This window comes from Delphinus delphis, chromosome 19 (genome assembly GCF_949987515.2).
Source record: "Delphinus delphis chromosome 19, mDelDel1.2, whole genome shotgun sequence".
NCBI lineage: Eukaryota > Metazoa > Chordata > Mammalia > Artiodactyla > Delphinidae > Delphinus > Delphinus delphis.
This window is the reverse complement of record NC_082701.1, coordinates 39916009-39935676: the sequence shown is the minus strand read 5'-3', so window position 1 is coordinate 39935676 and position 19668 is coordinate 39916009. Positions and strand designations below refer to the sequence as shown.

The following is a 19668-nucleotide window of genomic DNA, read 5'->3' as shown; positions in this document are numbered from 1 at the left end:
TTCACCTACTCTCAACTCCACAAACAACTGAGGCTCAAAGGTCACTAAGTGAGCGAGTGACAGAGCTGGCCTTAGAACTGTTTCTCCCGACTCTTTAATCCAGTGTTTCTCAACGTTGGCTACACACTATTACCCGGGAAGTATCTAGAAATGCCAATGCTCAGGCTCCACTCTGGACCAAATAAATCAGAATGTCAAGGAGTAGAACTCCTACGTTCATATTTTTTAAAGTTTCCTCAAGTGATTCTAATGTATAATCAAGGTTGAGAATCACTGCTCTAATTAATACTTTAAGATGATAATGGGCTTTAAGGTCCTATCCTGTTCAATCAATCTAAGAACAGAAATAATAATCCTGAAGCTTCAAGAATGGTACAAACCAGAGTCATTTCTAAAGATATAATCTTAAATGACTGACTGCTCAGGCGCTGCACCGTGAAATGCCAGGACTGTCACCACTATTTTAAGGCCCAGGCTCACCTATCTTCAGAAAGCTGGAGCTGAAATAAGAAAAAAGGTTAACCACCCTCAACTGGTTTTAAAAGAAAGAAGAAAATATACTATAAGACCACGAAAAAGAAGTTGACTATTGTCACGTCAACTTTCAATCCACAGAATTGCCTCATTTTCTTCCACCTTTATGACTGTTCTTGATGCTCACTTTAACCTCGTTCACCAGTACAGAAATAGTGGGGGCAGCAAACTAGGTGATCTGCTGAAGCCTCTAAATGGGAAGGGTGAACTGGCAAGAAGCACAAAGTTGAGCACTAAAAAAGCCTGTTACATCAAAATCCATCGCTAACAAAGCAAACAAACTGTTACAAAAATCACCCTTTTATTTGACAGCTGCAAAAATAGCACAGACAGAAAAGCTGGGCCCTTTAAAGAGTCACTCTCCTCTTCTCCAAGTCCTCTGCTGCCAAATCCAGCTCTTAGGGTTCCCATCATTTACTTCTGAAAACAGTAAAGGACAAGCAGCACGGTTTCAGAAAATCTGAATTGTGAATAGCAGCAGGAGCTGAAGATCAAAACAGGATATAACTGAAATTATTCCAACTCCAACAGCATAAATTTAAAGAATATGCGCCAGTGGCAGTTCTGGTGGGTGTTACAGGAAGTAAAAGGAACACAGTCTACCCATTTTTTAAAATGTGGTATTTACCCAGCCATGATTCATCTGTAAGTCTCAAACCTTTATAAAAATCCCTGAATTAAAAAAAGGTTACCAGGACCCATTATAAGTGAAGGTTTGAAAAATCAGGTGAGTTTTAAAATTACATCTTTTTGTGTTATTATAGAAACATCTCGGTCATCAAAGCACACAAAATGTTAAGAGAAGAAATAAATACATTTCAGAATGATAAGAGAATAAGAAAAAAAGCTGAAAATGAATGCCAAGGGGCTAAATGCTTTTGTACGCTATAAGCAGTAAAAACAGCAAGAAGTTGGGTGGAGCCAAGGAGGAGCACGGAGGCAAGGTATCTCACACATACTGCAGCTTTATTAAATTCTTATCTTCCCCCCTCCTTTTCCCCTGAATCAAATCTACCAAGCATTGCTAGCAGCTAGCAACAGTTCTCAATCTCGGCTACACATCAGAAAATTCTGGGGAGCTTTTAAAAAAACCCCACGTCTAGGCCATATCCCACACCAAAGAAATCAGTATATCTGCAGGGATAGGGCTGGACATCAACTATTGTCTTTTACTTCACTGGGCAATTCCAATGTGCAGGCAAGGCTGAAAGCCATGGACTAGTAGCTAATGTAATTAAGCAACTCTCTATGGTGTTTTCTGTATTATAATAGAAGTTTACCCAAACAACAGAAATATGCTTGTGCTTTCTAGAAAATTTTCTGGTGCTCCAGGCCACTATGTGTGCCCTCCCATTTTCTTTTTCTTTTGAAATCATTTTAATCTTAAAGAAAAGTTGCAAAATTCCCCATCTGCTAACATTATGCCACATTTGCTTTATCATATTTTTATATATTTATACATTTTTTTCTGATTCATTGAAGAAGTAAACTGTAGACATCATGTCTCTTTAGCTCTAAATATGTCATTGTATAACTTCTAAGAACAAGGAATTATGTTACATAACTATAATATAATGATGAAAATCAGGAAGTTTAACGGTGATATACTGTCATTATCTAATCTATAAACCTTATTCAAAGATCTTGATAAAGTCTTTTATAGTAATTTTACCCCCATCCTCCTTGGGCCATGATCCAATGCAGGATTATGCATTACATTTACTGTCATGTCTCTTTAGTCTCCTTTAATCTGAAACAGCTGGTCAGCCTTTGTCTTTCATGATAATGACATTTTAAAAAAGTACAGGCCAGTCATTTTCTAGAACACCCTCCGCTGTCATAGGTGTTCCCTCATGATTACACTGAGATTATGCCTTTTGGCAGCCATAATTTAGAAATGATGATATGAAATCATCATCTGTGGAAGGATAAGAAAATATCAAATTTCCATGCATTGTTTTGCATAATCATTTTTTGTTAAAAATTTTAAAAATCATATGTATTAATATATGCATTAAAAAAAAAATACATGCATAGAAAAGACTGAGGATACATACCAAGTTCCCACCAGGAACAGGAATAGGGAGGGAGGGAACTTTCATTTTTACTTTTTATTGCTGTATTGCTTTAGTAGTACTCCTTGTAATAAAATGTTTATTTCCAAGTAAAAAATTAAAAGAATTTGGTGCAACCACTATGGAAAACACTATGGAGGTTCCTTAAAAAACTAGAGTTACCATATGATCCAACAAACCCACTCTTGGGTATATATCCAGAGAAAATTCTAATTCGAAAAGATACATGCACCCCAACGTTCACGGCAGCACTATTTACAATAGTCAGGACATGGAAACAACCTAAGTGTCCATCCATCCACAGATGAATGGATAAAGAAGATATGGTTTATATATACTATGGAGTATTATTCAGCCATAAAAAAGAATGAAATACTGCCATTTTCAGGAACATGGATGGACCCAGAAATTACCATACTAAGTGAAGTAAGTCAGACAAAGACAAATATATGGTATCACTTATACGTGGAATCTAAAAAAAGATACAAATGGACTTATTTACAAAACAGAAACACTCAGACACAGAAAATAAACTTATGGTTACCAAACAGGAGGGGAGGAAGGGATAAATCAGGACCTTGGGATTAGCAGATACAAACTAGTATGTATTAAATAAATGACAAGGTCCTACTGTATAGCACAGGGAACTATATTCAATATCTTGTAATAACCTATGATGGGAAAGAATCTGAAAAAGAATATATATATGTATACATACACACACACACACACACACACACATATACACACACACACACCTGAATCACTTTGCTGTGCACCAGAAATGAACACAACATTGTAAACCAATTACACTCGATTTTTTTAAAAAAGAGAAAATAAATGTGCTTCTTCCTTTTACCCTCCTCAGATCTATCAATCTTCAATGGATCAATCTTGGATCTCTTCCTTTCACTAAAACCTTCAAGTCAAAATGATGTGCACCACAGCCGTATCTTTAAAAACCCATACTTTAATAATTTACTCAATACACTTTTCTGTAGGATATCCCCAATGAGATGGTCCAAGACATACATGTCTGAAGAGGTCAGGAGCATTCTACTTGGAACAATCTTACACCACAACTTTTGAAGAATCTTCATAAAAGGCTGTGATCAGGTTCTCATACTTACCTTTTTTATTGGTTGTGAAGTACTTGGAGTCAGTCATGGTTGTGGATCTTTAATGTGCACCTACAGCAAGAGAAGAGAATTCCTTTAACCAAGTTATTTATGTCCAGCAAGGCATTCAACTAATTTTAAGATCATTTATATACAAGAAGTTCTGCATTCAGAAAGTATCTTCATCCTTACCACCATCACTCGTGATCCAAAGGGATGCAAGGATAATTAAGAATGTAATCCTTGCCTCAAAAGCTAATTGGGGCTTCCCTGGTGGCACAGTGGTTGAGAGTCCACCTGCCGATGCAGGGGACACGGGTTCATACCCCGGTCCGGGAGGATCCCACATGCCCCGGAGCGGCTGGGCCCGTGAGCCATGGCCGCTGAGCCTGTGCGTCCGGAGCCTGTGCTCCGCAACGGGAGAGGCCACAACAGTGAGGGGCACGCGTACCACAAAAAAAAAAAAGAAAAAAAAAAAAGCTAATTGGAACAAAATCCAAAGGCCTAATGGAATAGAGTGATAATCTGAACCTATCATAGTTTTATGATTTTATCCACAACTATCTCCTCAGAGCCTCCAAGACCTAAAGCTACATCTTTTTACAAATACGTCTTCAGTTAGTCACTCCAATATTTAAAATAAGGAAAAGTTTGTTTCAAAAGATCTCCCCATTACTTTCCGTTAAAGCAAATCTGATTTACTTCCCTGCCTCAAGATGGAGTCACTCTAAGACACATATTCTGAAACAGAGTAAAACTGAAAGAGAAAAAAATTTTATCAACCTCTTCACCATTACATGCAACTGTCAATAAAAGGAATTTCTTTCAGAAAAAAGAGAGAAGTCTAGATTAGTAGGACAATACTCTTTCATGACAAACACCTAGAGAGGCAAACATCTAGAGAGGTGTTATGCATGGATTTTTTTTTAAATTATGGTTTTCATATTTCCAACAACCTACAATTCCCCCAAGTATTCCCCCAAATAAAAAATATCAGTTTACAGTTAAAAACAATGCAAAAAACTGAGATATTTGTTCAGTCACACTGAGTGCTAAAGAGGATCAGAACTGGTGTTAAAACTTAAAAGAACATGGATCCCAGCTTCAATTTAACTTTTCTGTTCCAATTTCCAGAATTAATCCAGTTGACATAAGACTCCATTAGTAAAACGAAAACAGCATGGACTGATCACATTTCTCCCCAAATAATGAGACAATGTTTTCTGATTTGAGAAACCCTAAGATTTTGTCCAATGTACTTGACTTCTTTAAATACATTAAAACTTTCTTTTAATAATATTCCTGCTGCACTCAAAAATGAGTATCTTCTGGGATTTCCCTGGTGGCACAGTGGTTAAGACTCTGCACTCCCAAAGCAGGTGGCCCAGGTTCGATCCCTGGTACGACCAGATCCCACATGCGTGCCGCAACTAAGAGTTCGCATGACACAACTAAGGAGCCAACGAGCCTCAACTAAGGAGCCCGCCTGCCACAACTAAGGCCCGACACAACCAAATAAATAAATTTTTAAAAAAATGATTATCTTCTTACTGACCACCATCATTAATAATACTTATCACCAAATTTTGGACAGATGCCCTGGCACCTACTCATTATTTTCTGGTCAAAACAACATGAGTGATAATATATTTGGCAAACTTGAGCGATAATACCTCCACAAACAATGGTAATTATGGATCTGAGAAAAAAGACCTAAGCACTCAACAAATCAATGCAATTAAGGAAAAAAGCCAGAAAATCATAAAATAATGCAAAAAGGTTGGCTCAAATTTGTTCTCTAAAATGTACTACTTGGACTATTTAAGGGAAATTAGACTCATCTGTTATCTTTCCAAGGAGCTACTTAATGTTTATAGTACTGATCCTTATACAATAGTGCTTTTAGGTTGTACAAGAATTTCACTGAATTTACCTTGTTAAAAGAAGTGAGCTAGAACTCACACAAATCATTACAGAATACAGAAATTTCTGATTTGACACTATTTGTTATAACTTAAAGTGAGCCTGTAACAGAGGCTTGTCTTATGTAGTATTTTCATAATGTCTTTTCTAGCTAAAATTCAAAGAATTATAATCTTTTAATCCATTTAATCACTTAATCCATTCACAGTGTAAACTAAATGTGAAGTAGGCAAACTGAAGAAAGGAGTCCTTCACATAAAAGACCTGGAATAGGGACTTCCCTGGTGGTGCAGTGGTTAAGGATCCACCTGCCAATGCAGGGGATGTGGGTTTGGTCCAGGGAGATTCCACATGCCACACAGCAATTAAGCCCGTGTGCCACAACTACTGAGCCTGTGAGCCACAACTACTGAGCCCACATGCCACAACTACTGAAGCCCACAAGCCTAGAGCCCGTGCTCCGCAACAAGAGAAGCCCCTGCGATGAGAAGCCCACACACACCGCAACTAGAGAAAGCCCACGCACAACAAGGAAGACCCAACACAGCCATAAATTAATTAATTAATTAAAAAAAGACCTGGAATAAATGTGAAGTTATCATCTAAGAACTTATATATACAAAGAGGAAAACCAGTATACAGAAATGATTACAGTACTAGAGCCTGACAGGAGGGCCACAGCTCAAGGCCATTATAGTCTATCCAGGATGTTGTTACACCACTCTAATCCTTTGGGATCAACAAAAGTTAAAACTTGCTTAACATTTAAAGACAAAAGCTGCTTGGAATTTCTGTTTCTTTGAAAAAGCGCCCCCAAATCGTTGTTTTCTAAAGCTCTCATACACATTCACATATATTAAATTTTTAACAGAAAATTTCAGCACAATCTGTTAAACATTAGATTAACCTCGTCTTAAATCGTACCTTTATTAGTGACCCACACATTTCATTACTTTCCCTAACAAATTTCATCATCGAGGACTAGATTTCTGTCCTTTTACATTGTGAGCACTAAGTTCTTACTAGAGAATAATGTACCAGCCCACAAAATTTCAGGGAAGAGGAGAGAATCAAGTACATGATCTTAGACCCTAAATTAAAAACCCCTGCTTTTCAAGAGAAAGGAGAAACACACCACTCTCTTATCTCGCACTGTCCTACACAACAGTAATGAAATATCCCTTACACATATTGGCAGAGCAACATTTTATCATGTCAGTTCCTGACTTAAGCCAACAGAAACTCCCCCAAAATAAAAGTAAACCAGCCTAAACAAAAACAAATGAGAAGAGTCGGGGTTGCACAACACTGTGAATGTACCAAATGCCACCAAACTGCTCACTCTAAAATGGTTAATTTTATGTTATGTGAATTTCACCTCAAAAAATTGCATATGTATGCATTTTTTGGCTGCGTTGAGTCTTCGTTGCTGCACGTGGGCTTTCTCCAGTTGTGGCGAGCGGGGGCTACTCTGCGTTGCTGTGCGCGGGCTTCATTAGTTGCAGGATGCAGGCTCAGCAGTTGCAGCACATGGGTCCCAGAGCACGTGGGCTTCAACAGCTGCAACGCGTGGGGTCAGTAGTTGTGGCGCACGGGCTTAGTTGCTCCGTGGCATGTGGAATCTTCCCAGACCAGGGATCAAACCCCATGTCCCCTGCATTGGCAGGCGGATTCTTAACCACTGCACCACCAGGGAAGTCCCTGTATATATCTTTAAATGAGACACTGTTTCTTTGTTTTTGTTGTTGTTGTTTTTTAATGAGACACTATTAATCACACACCAGAGATGAATATGGTCAGATACTCTAAAACACAGGATGGTGAAAACTGTTGTCTGGGGCTTCCCTGGTGGCGCAGTGCTTGAGAGTCCGCCTGTCAATGCAGGGGACACGGGTGCGTGCCCCGGTCCGGGAGGATCCCACATGCCGCGGAGCGGCTGGGCCCGTGAGCCATGGCCGCTGAGCCTGCGCATCCGGAGTCTGCGCTCCGCAACGGAAGAGGCCACAGCAGTGAGAGGTCCGTGTACCGCAAAAACAACAACAACAACAACAAAAAACTGTTGTCTGCTTTAGAAGCCAAAGAAAAAGCAGCCAAGATAGAGTTCAAAGAATAAGTCAAGTATTTGCTGAAGAGTCTCAAAAATCAAGTTCTTTCTGGGAGCTGGGGGGGAATTTATTCCTCAGGAGAGTCCCAGGGCAAAGCCAAGCCATCACGGAGCTGGAATTCACACTACCTTTTTACCAGATCAAACTAGAGAACTCACCGGCTGTTCTGAGGACCTGAAGTATGACCTCAGGACATTGTTAAAAAAAAAAAATAATGCTGCCACAGTCAAAAGCACAATCACTCTAACTTTCCTAGCCCAGAGTATGATGTCACTGCATTTCAGAAAAGGTCTCCCTGTACAGGATTATACATCTAGATTTAACATAACCTAGTTTCTACTAAATATACGTTGTAAAAGTCCCTTCTCAACTATTCCTCCCTCCTTCCGGTGCCCGTAAAGAGACTAAGGCCAGAAGAAAATTAAGAGGGTCTTAATTTCAAATGGCTCTCTGGGAAATGGCAGCTAAATTAGAGTTGATGAGGCCACTAAATCCCCTCTTCGCATAAAGTAAGACTTTACACAGTTGGTGCTAGTAGGGAAAAAGTGAACAGTTGACCAAATTAAAAAGCAGAAAGGTCATCTCAGCAATCTTTCATTACAAGGGTGAGAGGTGCTAATCAGATATTTCAATAATGCAAAGACAATGGCATCTTCAGCTATCATTTATTGCCTAAGAAATGACAGCAGACAACTCATTACAACAGACACACCTGCAATTTCCATTTAAAAATGGCCACAAAATAATTTGTTAATATTATCCGGTAAGAAAAAAGCTCAAAAGTTTTACATCCAATTCTTAACTGAAATAAACTCTGGAAAACTTACGCCTGGAAGGAGAGAAAAGAAGGAAGAAAGGAAAATGCGTCCTACCTGATTCGTTCCCTGTTCAGCTTGGTTCGTAATATTTTAAAATACGGGTGTGTCAAAGAAGAAAAAGAAAAGATGGAAGAACTGGGCTTTCTTGAGTCTCTTAAGTCACAGAATGTTAGCTTTGTATTACCTTTACCACCCAATTTTCAGTGAGGCTATTTGCAGAACACACTATACTTTCTGCTTCTTTGGGAGTTTAAAACTACTAAGATACCTGCAAACAGTTCTCATCTTACCACCACGCTTAGTCATCATTGGAATGTGTTACACGTTTTCTTGTACAGCTTCATCTCCTTCATCTGCTGCTTTCTATTATGAGTCTGTAAGTGTACCCTGAGGCTAAGCAACAGAATTATACCAGGGAGGTGATTAATAATTTAAATTGTTCCTCACTGAGACCACTTCCTTTGTCATTCTTCCTTTTCTAAACTTACTGAGTTTTCTTTACTTTCTCTTTTAAACCACATGATTATAACAGTGTTTGGCATTTAAAAAACACTTCTTAAAAGTCAAAGTTTAATGAAGCATTCACACTTTATTCACACTGCTTCATAATGAAGCAGCCAGGTGAGTTGAAAAAAAGTCTGCCCCGCAAATGGGCACTGTTTTCAGTGCTCTGAAAACAAAGAGCATGAATCAATTCTTTGGATTCAAAGAATATGGAATAACAGGAAGTTCCAGTTTCTTTACCTCTGTCTTAATCTACAGTCTTCCCTCAAACCAGACCGCTCCTTCTAAGACCAGAAAGAAAAAACTCCGGGCTAAGATTTACTCCCACCTGCTTCCCCCTCTCTCACATCGGGTCAATTCTGGAGGTTTCTCTTCCCTTTCTCCAATGTCAGGAATTCCTCTTCTTTCCCCAGGTGGTCAAGATTCTAGGGATATGTTCCTCCATTACGAGGTGAGGGAGGAGCGGTGTCTCAACCTCAAATTACAGAAGACGGGTGAGGTCTGCCCATCTATGAGCAAAACTCTGGGGGAACCCCTTTCCCCTTCTGGTACCTGGACACGTCCCAGCCTCTCAGTGAACGACGCCAAACCGGGAAGAAGGTTCTCCCCTCGGCCTCCAGTCTCTACCGGCCACACCCCTGGCCTCTGGCCCTCCTAACCCCCCACTTCGAACATATCTTTTCCCCAGTGCCCCACAACTCCCAGTTGCCACCCCGCGGATTCCCTCACCCCGCTCCAGCGGTGGAGTCCCTTTCTCCAACCCTCTTCCTCACAACGGTCACACCTGACGGCTCACTCCATCTTCAATGGTCACGCTCCTAAGATTGCTCTCCTCCGCCCGTCTCCAACCAAGCCTGGCCCCCTTCCCCAAAAGAGGGACACACCCCAAAGTTAGCCGCCCTGAACTCACCGGAGGCAAGGGCAGGGGTGGCAGCAGCAGCCAGAGAGCACGGCCCGAGCGGTGCTGTAATGGTTTCCTGCACGCCACGACTCCTTCTCCAGGTCTAAGCCACTGCGCAAAACCCACTTTGCCAGGGACAAACATGGTGGACAGGAAACTCGCCGTGTGACGTCATCCAGGCGCGCGGGAGAACCAGAAAGACGGTCCTCTCGGTCGCCTTGGAGACGGAAAAATTTTGCGCCGTCGGGAAGCGACCTGAGGTCCGGGCCTCCTAGGAAGTTCACTGACTATCGGAACGGATCTATTAAACAAGCTGACATTCCCTGGATTTGTTTCCTCGCACAGGAGTTCTCTAAAAACTTACACATAGGGATAGTGAAACATCCTGTTTTCTTAAAAAAAAAAAAAACCCAGCTAATTTCCCTGGCCAGTTCAGGAATGTGGACGATGGTGATCCAGCCCAAGACCATGCAAGGGCAGTGGGACTGGAGGAGAGTGGTGCAAGGAAAAGAGGTTGACATGGCCTCAGATCTGAGTTTGAATCCATCTGAGATCGAATCCCTGTCCTGAATGTGATTAGCAAAGTAACTTAACGTCTCCTCAACCTTAGTCTTACTTGTGAAATAAATCCAGTGATATAACTCTCTCCAGCTTGTGAAGCTTAAAGTAGGTAAAGCGCCCAGCATGTAACAGCCGTGCTTACACAAAAGTAAGTTCCTTTCAGAAACCAAGACCTAGATATCTCTGTACCTTCCCCTCAAAACGAAAACTTCCCACTTCAAACTGCTCTAAGTAATAATAAAGTCTTTAACCAAAAAAAGAAGAAGAGGAATGTGAAGAATGAGAGCCTGAGGCAGAAGTTGGGAAACCAAAGTGCAAAGGGGACTGAGAAGTAGAGAGGTAGAAGGAAAAGCAGGTGGTCATAATCATTTAGGACGTTTTTAGAGTTCTATGAAAGTATAGGAACTATATATCTCTGAGGCCTAGCCGCCCCCTCCCCAAAATTTGTTGAATGGATAAATGTATGAGTGAGTGGTCAACAACAACAGTTGCTAGAGAGAAAAGGAGGAAGGGCCGAAAAGTGTCCAAGGATTTAGCAGCACTAAGGTCTTCGATGTCATTGCTGAGACCATCAGCAGAGATAATGAAGGCAAAAGCCATGCTGAAGAAGTTTGAAGATAAATGGGAGGTAAGGAAATGAAAACAGATAACTCCATAAGAAAGTATGGCTGAAAAAGAAGAGATATAGGATGGTGTCTGAGGGAGAAAGTAGCAAGCATTTTATTTTTAAGTTCTATATTCATACATTTTCTTTACACTAACCCTTTAGCAATACCATGGGTTCAATCATTTTTCCTACCCATATGACTCCAAAATATCTATCTCTAACCTTGACCTAGTCCCCAAACTTCATCACCAAATTGCTAACCGCACTGATCGTTAAGTCTGCACATATGGCCCACCCAAATTAAGCAAATCATAAGAGTATTGGGGGGGGGTGTTTAAAAACTGTGGTTCCAGGTACAACTCACAGAAGACAGAGGTGGATTTTGTAAAGAGATGCCACCAGAAAAATCTTTGATTCATACCTCTCCCCGGTTCAAAAACTTTCAACAGCTCCTCATTTCCTAATTTGTACAGAACCTATCCTTCTCCCAGTTTTCCCCATTTCTTTGCTCTTTAGTTTTCTCATCTACAAAATGGGAGAAATACTAATATCCAATCATAATATTATTGCAAGGATGAAATGAATTAGTGTACGTAAAGCACTTAGAACTATGCCTGCACACAGTATGGACTGTGTAAATATTTGCTATGATGGCAGTTATTTGAACAAATTACACTGCCAGAAATTATTAGCCAGAAATCTGGGGGTCATTCTTGATTTCTCTCTCTCTTAATTGCCACATTCATTCCATCTCCAAGTTGTCAATCCTACCTTCAAAATATATTTCAAATTCATCCAATCCCTTCTATTCACCTCATTATTCCAAGCCACCATCGCCTCTTGCCTCAACTACTAGAAACCTCAACTCTCCTCCCAACCATTATTCATACAGCAGCCAGATTTTTGTTTCACTTTTTTTTTGACGTATAAACGAACATTCCAAAAAGTGCACATCAAAAATATAGAGCTTGATGAATTTTCACAAAGTAAATGTAACCACATAACCATTACGGGGTCATCTTAAAAATATAAACCTGGTCATGACTCCGGTGTATAAATCCTTCAATGACCTCCCATTATACTTTGACTAAAATCCAGTTTCCTTCCCATGGCCTATGAGTGGTTAGGCTCCTGTCTACCTCTCTTAATATCATTTTATCCTTTTCAGTCACTCCTCATTTCCTCTTCATTTCACCTCTTGTTAGCTTTTGCAGCTCTCAAATAGGCCAAGCTCTTTCCCATCCTAGGGCCTTCACAACTACCGCTCCTCCTACCTAATATTCGTTTTCCCCAACTCCACACAGGCCTGGCTGGCTTATAATTTAGGTCTCACTTTAATTGTAATCTCATAAAGGCACTGCCTGATTACCCAGTCTAAAAGGTTCTTCTCTTCCAGGCCCCACTGCCACCCCCATCATAGCCCTCTTATTCCATTTGTAAATTATATATTAGTCTCTTTACTTGTTTATTATTTCTCTCCCCAACTAGACTGTAAATTCCATGAGGGCAGATACCAAGTCTGTTTTTATTACTACTGTCTACCCAGCACCTAGCATAATGCTTGGCGCACAGCATGTATTCAGTAATAAATGAATAAGTAAATTATTCAGGAATAAATGAATGAATGTCCACAAGCAAAGTACTAAAACTAGCATTTAAGAGCCTCTATATTATGGTCAACAGTATAGACTATGTATTATTGGTCTATTTTCCTCTCTATATTTAAAGCAAACAATTTCCTCCTCAAATACAATCCACGCTGCTCCCTTAGCCTGGAAAACCCTGTCACCATGACTGTGACTTTCTCCAAATGTACTCATCTTTTGAGGTCCACCTAATCCACAAATCTTTCTCAGTGGACATTTGGTCCTGATATAAGATGCAGGAGATACCAGGTTACATCGCTGTATTAGAAAGCAACTGGCAGAAAGAAGCTGAGATAAAACGTGAGGTTTATCGAAACGATAAGGTTTATAAGAAACGATCTTCCCCTTGGTTACAAAGGCCAATATAGCTTCTGTTTAAGCTAGTTTGAACGGCCTCATTTCTCCCAGCTCTTATTGTCTCTTCCTCTAAACTCACCATATTAACCTATCTGATGGCTCTTCACACCTTTTAACGTAAGTGCAATGAATTTCTGTGTCTTGCTTATTACACCATAAACCTGGGAGTGGGATTTGTGATGAGGTGTTTATTATTTATTGGCTGTAATAATTGACATTGTTATTTTTGACTGCCTTTTTTCTCACATAACAACATCAGTTTACTTTTGCAATATTCTCAAAGGACTATTAAGGTGTCTTGCACTCTTCTGGCTAAGAGTGAAACAGCGAGTGGAGATGAAATCTGAACCAAGGTCAGTCAATAGGGATCTGAATCATAAGTACAGTGACAGAAATTTGTTGAAGCTCGTTCACTGCAACAGCGATGCCTGTATGACCCTTTGCTAATTCTTGCTAGAAACATCCAGTAGGACTGTGTAATTCCTGTTCCCTCAGAGTTGGTTTTCCTTATTTTGTTAGCTACTCCATATTCTTCTAATAATTTTTTTAGTTTAAATTAGCCTGTTTCCTGTTGCTTGTAACCAAAGAACCCTAACTGATACCAATGTTAAACTAACTTCCCACTTGTCTTAGGTGATGCTATTTCTCAACTTTGTCTTTTTGCTGTTCACTTAAGAAAAGCCTCTCTGTAAGAGCTACCACTGACCAAGAACATAAAGCTAGGTGTTTTATATAGATACATTATCTCTACTCCTTAAAACTCTGTAAGATAAAATCTTCCATCAATGTGACTTTCTCCAGCAGGTATCCAATCAGACTATAAAACACTTTTTTTTTTTTTTTTTGGCCACGCTGCATGCAGGATCATAGTTCCCCTGGCCAGGGATCCAAGCCATGCATCCTGCAGTGGAAGCACAGTGTCCTAACCACTGGACCGCCAGGGAATTCCCTGAAACACTTTTTGGAACCACAATTAAGGTTAATTTGCAAGATTTTATTTCTCCTATTGAAACAACTAAACCCAAACCTTGTTCCAGCGTTCTCATTATGTGAAACAATTAACTATCTTTATACCATAACGTCCTCTATGGTATAAAGTAAGCAAACTTCTATTTCTAGCTATTTAGCCCAGGGGTTGAGGGGAGAGGTTGGAGAGAGAGGAGATGAACTTTATTATCCAAATTCAGTAAACCTGCAGCTACTCAAGGCTATTGCATACGATGTAAAAGCAGTTTGCAAAAGGTCAGGTTAATTACATTAACTTTGGTATACAATGAAAAGTACCTTCTCTGCCAAGCCTCCCCAATTCATGTGAGTTAGAATTCAACAGCATCACTCCGCTTTAGCACTGTATTCATATCGCTAATGTGACGCATCCTACCGTGTTCGAGGGCAGAAACCATTTTCATTTAGTGTAGCAAGTGCCCAGAGTTCTGCTTGAACGTAACCTAACCTAGAAGACAATTAAGGTACCAGCTTGAATGAAAAATAATCGTCCCAAATTCTGAACAACAGCAGGAAATTTTTTTTGTTATTAATAATTGGCAGCCATAAGGCTAACCCTTCTATCTCGGCTTTGTCGCTTCAAATCCTTCCCGAAGGCGGCAAAAATAGTGAGCCACCACCCCCGCCGCAAGCAAAGTGAGCCTTCCATCTCCACATTCCCTTGGGTCCCTCGCCTCTCTCTATCGCCCCAGGGAACAAAGGCCTCAGCAACAGGCCGAGCTCTGGCTCCGGGCGCCAGACGTCAGTGCGGCGACCCAACACCTTGCCAAAATGACTCTGTAGAGAGATATCAGAGCCGTGGCTTTCCAACAACACAGCGATGCAAAACCAGCTAAGAAAAGTAAAACCTACCAGCGGAAAACTCCTCTCCAACCGAGCCCGCTGGGGGCGGAAGCGGAAGTGCCTGTGAGATCATAGAGTTCTCTAGTTCCGGTCGCGGAGCCGCGTTCGGGGCTAGAGCGCCTCTCCACGGCCGGCCGGCTCCAAGCGGCTTCTATTTCCGGTTGCGGCTTCTGACAGAAAGCCGAGACCTCCTTTTAAACGCGGCGTCGCGGGTTCCTCGCTCCTCGCCTGGGGTCAGCTCGCAAGGACTGGCGCGGGCGGGGGGATTGCACAGCCCACAGCTGAGCCAGGCCGTTGGGGCCGGCCTGCACTGGCACCTTCGATCCCTCAGAGCCGCCTGGCTTTTGAGCCCTCCGGATTGGGAGTCCGTGATTGGCCGCCTCCAGGACTGCCGCTCGAGAGGCCAGCGCTCCTTCGCCGTACCTGTCCCCCCGTAGTCACGCTTTTCCCTGTGAGGTGCAGCATTAATCAACTCACCTCTCCCACACACTACTTCCCTAACGTGGGTGTCCGCGTTGACTTCATTCTTCACCTTCCCTTGAGACCCCTCCCCTCTGCCTCCGGAAGAGGTCTTTTTTGCCCAGTTCCTGTAAAATAGCACCCATCTGGCACCCCCAGAAAGTTCATGCTTACTAGAGAGTTTGTGGGCAAAGTAAAACCCAGTGCACACACGAAACTATGGCTGAGCACGGGGCTCACATCACAACTGCTTCTGCGGTGGATGACCAGCCAGCCAGCCATCTTTGAGGTGGTAGCACAGGACAGTTTAATGACAGCAGTGAGACCTGCTCTTCAGCATGTGGTCAAGGTAAGGATTTAATTCTCTGCAAAGTTTTAGGAACGTCCGGGTAAAAACCAAGCCAATAATCTGAATTTATTTCTTGGCCTAAGTTTTGAAATAACCAATTAGCATATAATGCACCTCACATGATTTAATGGTTATGGAGTCTCTTGTTATGTGTACTGAATACCCAGCACTTCAGGGAGGTTAAGGTAGACCCAGAAAGAAAAGTGTGGACATTCAGAGGGAAAAAAAGGAAATATAAATACAAGGCATAGTAGCTGTGTAATGGAATGAATTTCATTTATTTATTTTGCTTTAGGTTCTTGCAGAATCAAATCCTGCCCGCTAGGGCTTCTTGTGGAAGTGGTTTGATGAAATCACCCTGGTAGGTCTTCTGCTCCAGCAACATTATCTGTCTAAAACCAGCGCCTCGTTTTCTGAAAACTTTTATGGCTTAAAGAGGATCGTAATGGGAGACACACACAAGCTTCAGAGATTGGCCAGTGCTGGTCTCCCAAAGAAGCAGCTTTGGAAGTCAGTTATTTTCCTGGTTCTTCTTCCCAGTCTGAAAGTGAAGCTGATTTCTAGCCTGAGAGAAGAGGATGAATATTCCATCCATCCCCCTACTTCCCGCTGGAAACGATTTTACAGAGCCTTTTTGGCAGCCTACCCATTTGTTAACATGGCCTGGGAAGGCTGGCTTCTTGTACAGCAGCTTCGATACATCCTAGGAAAGGCCTGAGCATCACTCACCCCTGCTGAGTCTGGCTGGGGTTCGGCTAGATCGACTTACAGTTCAGGATATACAAGCTCTGGAGCACAAACCAGCCGGAGCCAGCATGATGCAGCAACCAGCTGGGAGGTAAGGCCTTAACATTTCCCCAACATATTTGATTAATAAATCCTAAAATCTTATCCCAATTTTATGAAATTTATCCGCCTCAGTCCACTTCGGGGTATTACATAAAATCATCGAAAAATTCTTGTGTCCATAAAACAAGGATTGCCATCCTGGTAACCTTCCTCATCATACTGGCTACATTTTTGCACACACTTGCTATGTACCAGGCTCTTTGCTAGGTGTTTACGTATATTATCTGAATCCTCATCACAGCTCAATGAAATAAATGCATTAGCACCACTTAACAGTTGAGGAAACTAAGTTCTAACATTTGAGTACATTGCCAAGGCCACACAGCTAATAGGCGGCAGAGCTGAGATTCAAGCCAGATCAGTACAATTCTAAAGACTGCTCTTAACCGTGGTGCTATCCTGCTCCTAGTGTCTGTGTTCTCTGACAAGTTCAAATATATTCCTCAGTACTGCTGAGTTGTTTTTTAAGTGAGTTATTTCTTTTTCTGGATATACTATCTTCCACCCCCATAAAGGTCTATATAATCAATGGCTCATTAATGTCTTTCTCAAAACACAAAGCAAACAAAGCCCTAGTCATTAAAAACAAAGCTTAGCTCCTAGAACTCCTAAACTACGGTAGGTCAGAAAGAGGGAATTGTTTCGAATAGACACTTACAAGAGAAAACGCCAGTCCAGCAACTATTCAATCCCCAAGCTGAATCAACGATTCTAATGAAAAGTGTAAGAATTGCATGTGTATTAGTTGTTCTGTGATTGTACCTAAATAAACAGTTTCTCCTTTTGCCTCCTTGTTCTGTTCTCCAAACGGCGTTGGCGAGAAGATAAAGTCAGCTCTGAAGCAAGCCATGGGAGGTGCCGCCTCATGCCTCTCTACTGGCCTTTTGGTGGGTGTATTCTTCCTGCAGTTCCTTGAGCGGTGGTATTCATCCGGAAACCAAGAAACCATCAAGTCATTGACTGCCTTGCCTACTCCACCACCACCGGTACATCTAGACTACAATTCTGATTCTCCCCTGTTGCCCCAAATGAAGACTGTGTGCCCACTGTGTCGTAAAAACCGGGTGAATGACACCGTTCTCGCCACCTCTGGCTATGTGTTTTGTTATCGCTGTGTGTTTAATTACGTGAAGAGTCACCGAGCTTGTCCCATCACAGGTTATCCAACACAAGTACAGCATCTGATTAAACTGTACTCCCCTGAGAACTGAAAGGGATTAGCACCTTGTCTCACAACGAAATGACTGCGCTATAAGGCCAGAGGGCTGGTTTTCCGCACAGTAAATAGCATTGTTTAATCATCCTCAATTAATAATTGTATGAACTTTAAACAGCCACATGGATTTCTTTAAAAGGATGTACTCGTTGATCTTAACCTTTTAGCTTGCTCCCTAGACACCTCTACTTAGAGTTGACCGAGCTGGTCAGAGTGAGAGAATCAGGACTGGCAGGGGATGTGAGGGTCAACATAGAGAAGGTGATCAAAGAGGGTACTCGGCACAGAAGCTTTTCCTGTCCCCTTCCTTAAAGGACAAGAGGTATAGAAGCTCTCAGGAAAAACCCAAGTTAGACCTCGTAGAGTGGGTAGTGAAGGGGAAGCAGGCCTTTTGAGAAAGGAAAGCATTTATCTGCCTATGAGGAATAGGTTTTATCAGTTTGCAAACAGTATGAAATATGGACCTGCTTTTTTAAATTTTATTTTATTTATTTTTTTAATACAGCAGGTTCTTATTAATTATCACTTTTACACACATCAGTGTATACATGTCAATCCCAGTCTCCCAGTTCATCCCCCGCCACCACGGACATGCTTTTTATAGAAATACTTAGAAACACTTTCTCCTTCCATATGCTGAGACTCATTTGTTAAGTAACATTTGCTATAGTCTATCACCTTTTAAAGATCCCTTTGTGAACCACACATACCTTCCTTGGGAAACTGGTTACAGGAAAATAGGGGTTGAATGTATACAGAATAGTCTGAAGACTTCAGTGTGAAAGCAAAGCTACTAGTGAAGAGATGAAGTAAAATACTGCCCTAACTATGACTGTGTAAAGACAGGATCTTTTCATAAGCTCTTTCTGCTTGCTGTTAAGAGTTTGCTAAGCTGACATGAATTATTCTGGCTATTACTAAAGTTTCTATGAAACGCTTAAGTAAATTTTAAGAATAAATGTTTTTTGGCAAAGAGCTGTTCCATGTCATGATTATGTGGAAACTGAAAGATTAGTCGAGGTATTTAGAGTAAATTTTTCATTCAGGCCACCTTTGCGTTTTTTTGTTTTTTTGTTTTTTTTTTGCGGTACGCGGGCCTCTCACTGTTGTGGCCTCTCCCGTTGCGGAGCACAGGCTCGGGACGCGCAGGCTCAGCGGCCATGGCTCACGGGCCCAGCCGCTCCGCGGCATGTGGGATCTTCCCGGACCGGGGCACGAACCCGTGTCCCCTGCATCGGCAGGTAGACTCTCAACCACTGCGCCACCAGGGAAGTCCCTACCTTTGATTTTTTGAGGCATTCTGTATTAACATTTTGCTTTTTTTGCTAATCCAATATTGGAGAGAAATCCTCCAACAGCAAGAATTCAATCTTGAGTGAAATACCTTATTTCTCAAGTGAAATATTGCACAAACACTTAAGTTGCCACCGGATTGGCAGGGTTAAACATACAGGTTAAAAACATACGGGTTAAAAAAAAAAATCATTACTACAAGAGGAAGGATGAAAATTATTTTTAAGTGCCTCTGCTGAGACAGGTGTTGTCCAATACAACTCATTTCAGCAATTCAAAGCACATTTTCTGATAGCACTAAGATAATAGAACTAAATTTTGAAATAGAATATCCTATAGATTTTAAAATATTAACACTTTATGTACCATGAGAAGAGTATAATGGATATTTGCAAAAATTCTTATTAAACCACAAGGTTTTACCAGAACAAATACCATAGTTAAGTAAACCTTTGTTTAATTTAAAATTTTTTTAATTTGTTTCAAAGTTAAACCCAAGACACAC

At 41.3% G+C, this 19668-nt stretch overlaps 1 protein-coding gene and 2 pseudogenes across 1 annotated transcript in view; 2 read left to right on the top strand and 1 right to left on the bottom strand.

Annotated features, from left to right (window-relative positions):
* Positions 1-15062, bottom strand: part of LOC132414588 (AP-2 complex subunit beta-like) — a 202221-nt gene extending 187159 nt beyond the window's left edge. Inside the window, 2 exon segments of the mRNA XM_059997267.2 lie at positions 3740-3799; positions 15007-15062. Coding sequence (XP_059853250.1) covers positions 3740-3776 — 37 coding nt within the window. The 5' untranslated portion in view covers positions 3777-3799; positions 15007-15062.
* Positions 1-19668, top strand: part of LOC132414587 (uncharacterized protein SPEM3-like) — a 107204-nt pseudogene that overhangs the window by 65811 nt on the left and 21725 nt on the right.
* Positions 15185-19051, top strand: LOC132414079 (peroxisome assembly protein 12-like; annotated as a pseudogene).